The sequence below is a fragment of the Halyomorpha halys genome, unplaced genomic scaffold, assembly GCF_000696795.3.
Source record: "Halyomorpha halys isolate HHAL.00 unplaced genomic scaffold, Hhal_1.1 Scaffold177.1, whole genome shotgun sequence".
In the NCBI taxonomy this organism is placed as follows: domain Eukaryota; kingdom Metazoa; phylum Arthropoda; class Insecta; order Hemiptera; family Pentatomidae; genus Halyomorpha; species Halyomorpha halys.
The window spans coordinates 253,307-257,783 of NW_027114700.1; the positions used below are offsets into that span (position 1 = coordinate 253,307).

Here is a 4,477-nt window from a genome sequence, read left to right on the forward strand (position 1 = left end):
TTATTCTTCTCATGGTACTGACAGAACCTAAGGAAAGCTACAAGATCTCTATCCTGATCTATTTTGGTGGCTGATTGACAACTGTGATAATCAATATTTCTGCAAAAGTATGCTAACCTTATTATGATTTTTATAATATGTTATCTCTGCAAAAATTACTTTACTTGCAAAATAACCAAATACACATTCAATTTTATTTATGTTCAAAACATTTATTACGAAAGCTTGTCAAGCATGCTTGAGTGTTGGTAACCCCTTTTAGACATCAAAAGATTGTATTTTGAAGAAATACGGTTGTCTATCAGATATTCTGTGATCACATCATTCAAGGGTAGATAATTATTATTTATTTATTGTAGTCTGTAGGTTCAAGAATCATTTAGTTACACAACTTCAAATTTATTAAATTAAAGCTAAACTGTAATTTTAATACTGATTATTCTATTCCACTAAATCGTTATGGTTTCTTAATGGATATCAAAAAAATAAATGCATTTGATAGAAAAATAATATTATATTTTACAAAATTATATTACATTATATTTAATCAGACTGTATTTACAGAGGCATCCGTTGTTCGTTCCTTTGGTCTATCAGCTATCTGCAAAACAAAATTCATGCCAATATTAGTATAATATCCAAGGTAAGAGGATGATGTTCATATACCAAATTTATATAAGATGTTATTTTGCAAATCTAAAGTCGAAATTGTTTTTCACTATTGAGAGGATATTACTTATTATAATTATTCCTCAACATAATTGAAATTTTTATATTAGAAAGGGAGTATGGGCTAATAGGATTTGAGTAACAATAAACAAAAATGACTCGAAGTTGAATTTGGGACTTGAAAATTCAAAGAATTAAAATGTATTCTAAGACAAAATTCTTAAAATTGTATCTTTAGACACTCGATTTTTCGAATAAAGTATTGTTCGGTAATTTTGGATTTATCACCTTTCTAAAATAAACGATCCACATGTAAATTAAAAAATAATTTTAACACTTTTCACTGATATCTGAAGTTTTGTGAACTATCCAAGCCATAACTTTTGAGCTGCACATTTCAAAAACTAAAATAAAAACTTGGCAAAATAATGATTTACTGCTATTCCATACCGTTTAGTGGTGGTGATAGTGTCCGCCACCGCCGTACGAGGTGCTGTGGTAGATGTGCTTGGTCTTGTAGACTGGTACTGGGACGGGGTAGGGCTTGGGGACTGGGTAAGGCACCTTCTTGATGACTTCGATTGGGTAAGGCTTCTCAACGGGAACTGGCACATGTTTCTCAACAGGGACTTCCACTTTCTTCTCTACTGTGATTGGCACTGGAACTTTGATGGGGATGGGATGAGGAACCTGAAAATAGTACATCACATTAAAATTAGGGATCTTCAAAGTTCTTATTGCGGTGAACGAAGAGATTGTAAATACCTTGATAGGAATTGGTACAGCTACTGGATGTGGGATGTACTGGGCCACTGGGTAGTGGACCTGCTTGTAGATGGGAACCTGGACGTGCTTCTCCACTTCCACAGAATGGACGAGACCTCCTCCGATTCCGCCTCCTCCAAAGCCACCATATCCAGAATGTCCAAATCCACCGCCGTACGATCCTCCGCCGTATGATCCACCGCCGTACGATCCTCCGCCGTATGATCCACCGCCGTACGATCCTCCGCCATATGATCCACCGCCGTAGGAACCTTCTCCACCGCCCTCAAGCCTACGACATCATTATTCATTAATCATCCACAGTTGGTAACATACCAAGTGTTCAATTATCATAAACTAAATGAATATTCTTATTAAGTATTGTATTATTTCGATTTCTTAACAAGTGGCGATTGTGCTAAATAAAAGTTAAAGGGATGATGAGTTTATTTATAATTAGTAATAAGAAAGCTTCGAAAGATTCGCTAGTTTAGGCTTTCCATTAAAATAATTAAGGAAAGCAGAACTAATAGAATTCACCGCTAATCAGCTTTCTCCCTTCAAATAATCGCCTCATGCTATCGATTTTTAGCAACAGTTGGTAATTGTGAATCAGTTAACAGAGTTAATATATTTTATTACTTGCATCCTGCCTTGCGGCTTCGCCCACTCTCATAAATCAAGAACGTGAAGAGTAATTTATTTTAACTAATATTATTTGGAGATCAATCTCTGGTATTTTAGAAACTGCAAACTTAAAAATATGTACATTGCAACAAAAAAAAAAAAAGGAAGATTTATGGGACTTATGAACAAGTTATATTCCCAGTTTCTTCTCCCGTTAAACTTGAAATGATTTGAAATTAGTATGCAGTTTTTTTTCTATAAACCGTAAAGCCATAATCCTTTCGTCATAAAACTCTCAGTTGTCTAATAAAATTAAAATTTTTAATCTATTAAGCTAAAAAAAATTTCGTTAAGACCCTGCTTCCATTGACCTGAAGTTGTATTGGTTATTACTTCTCACATTGGCGTCTATAGTTCCGATATGGTCATAGTGTGATATTATCAAAAATGTTTAAAGTTTAACTGGTAGTTAATTTAATTAGCCAGTTCAAAAAAACGAACTCGTCACCATTATTTATTAGCTCTACGTTTGGGTGGATTTTATTATTTCTAAACCTTTTAGAGGCCATGGATAAGATTTAGTTAAAGTTTGGCAAAGATTGGTTGGGTTGATTAAGCGGTTAGCTGTTAGAAAGAAAAATCTTTTTATTTTTTTTACTCCCTTGGAGTAACAACGACCAATATAAAAATTTCTGGTCTTAAGAAAAATAAACTTGAAAACACACTGTAGGTTTACATACCCTAGGATAGACCAATGTTTGGTATACAAAAAAATCATCAGGAATTAGAGAACATTGCTTTTTTTTGCATTAACAATTTTAAACTTCATCACTTCATAAGAATTTAAAAACTTCAAAAAAATTGGTATTTCTCTAAGCCACAGATATGAAAATGTTATATAAATTTTCTTTTATAAAAACTTTCAGAAAAAAACATATACAACGGAAGGTTTTACATACCCTTCGTGATGTTCAAGTCCTCTTTCAGGTCGTTCTTCTGAGGCTGTGACCAGCCCGACGCAGACAGCGACGACTACTAGGATCTAAAACACAGTTTTCCTATAAATAATTAAATCTTGGTAAATAATTTTAACAATACATATTCACCTGTTTGTCCTCGTTACGCAGATTGGCATTGATTATTACAGTTTCTTAAGGTTCTTCTAAACTTCGGTCTGTGGTTTCGTATTATTCAAGTACAGTATGAAATAACTGTTCGTAAGAACTTTAAGCTGTTCATTTCTAAACTGTGCGTCCTTTTCAGTACAAATAATATTTTCATTTTCTTCATAGTTTTTGTCAATCTTCTTGTCATGCATGATATGTCCAGTTATTAACTTGAAACGTTCGTCCTTATATATGTATATCAATGTTATTCAGTACTAGATAAGTTTTATGATTTAATTATTGATCTCATATTGTTTAAAATTTAAAACTTAATGTATTATCAAACAATCATAGTTATGGCACAGATTAACCCAAAACTTGAAATTTCATGTATTATGTCTTGACCCTGTTTTAATTTTCGATCACAATTCTGTCACATCAATGCCAAAGTTTGGTGATTTAAATCTGTAGTTAGTGATTGTCCTCACCAGGTATGTGTCCCTTGAAGTACCTATACCTTAGGTGCCCAGTTAGTGCTTGTTGTACGATGGTACTTACCATGTGGTTCATGTTTGCGAGGTGTTGCCTGACTCTGCCTTGGATTAGGCCCGCCCTCACTATATATACCAAGATCCCTACTACGGCTTTCTCCTCTTCCGCGACTTCTGCCCCTCGCTATCCCCTCCATCGCTAAGTGTTGATCGATTTATCCCCGCGTACGATCATTATTATGTCATTCGAAGAAATTCATAGTATCATATTATGGAATATAATCATACGCTTATATCCGTTTTTAATAACATTAGCTATGTATTGCTCATCAATACCATGACTTTTAACACTAGAGCGAGAGACTTTGCCAGGATAGAAGGTCGGTAGTTGGTTATTTGACCTACTGCCTTATTTTATACATTTTTATTTCCAGAAGAAAATGGTTCGGGTCGAAGTAAAGAAACCCAATAGTTTAAACCAAACAATTTAAACTAGTTATTAATAGCCAACCTTTTGACCCACAATGCAAGTCTTTATCAGGGCTAAAATAAAATGATATAGAGTAGGTAAAGCTAAAGTCAGTGTGTAATAGTGACTCATGAATGAAGCAAATTATATTAAATAAAATTTAATGTTTAAAAAGGTACGCATACTGACGTAACATACTCAAACTAATGTCGAAAATTAATCAAAATAGTAAGTTAAAGATTAATAATAAAAATATTGATTACAATCATATCATTCAATATTTTTATTATTAAGCAAAGATTAATAATAAAAATATATACAATTTTAATCTCATTACTATTCTTTTATCG

The 4,477-nt window shown here is 33.1% G+C and overlaps 1 protein-coding gene across 1 annotated transcript; it reads right to left on the reverse strand.

The window, feature by feature from the left end:
• Positions 1 to 494: 494 nt before the first annotated feature.
• On the reverse strand, positions 495 to 3,790 carry LOC106679096 (uncharacterized). Its single transcript, XM_014418053.2, has 5 exons — positions 3,726 to 3,790; positions 3,021 to 3,103; positions 1,435 to 1,726; positions 1,120 to 1,359; positions 495 to 601 (listed from the first exon to the last, which is right to left on the reverse strand). Exons 1-4 carry the CDS (start codon positions 3,735 to 3,737, stop codon positions 1,123 to 1,125), a joined length of 624 nt encoding a protein of 207 aa, XP_014273539.1. The 5' UTR covers positions 3,738 to 3,790; the 3' UTR covers positions 495 to 601; positions 1,120 to 1,122.
• Between the last annotated feature and the right edge of the window lie 687 nt (positions 3,791 to 4,477).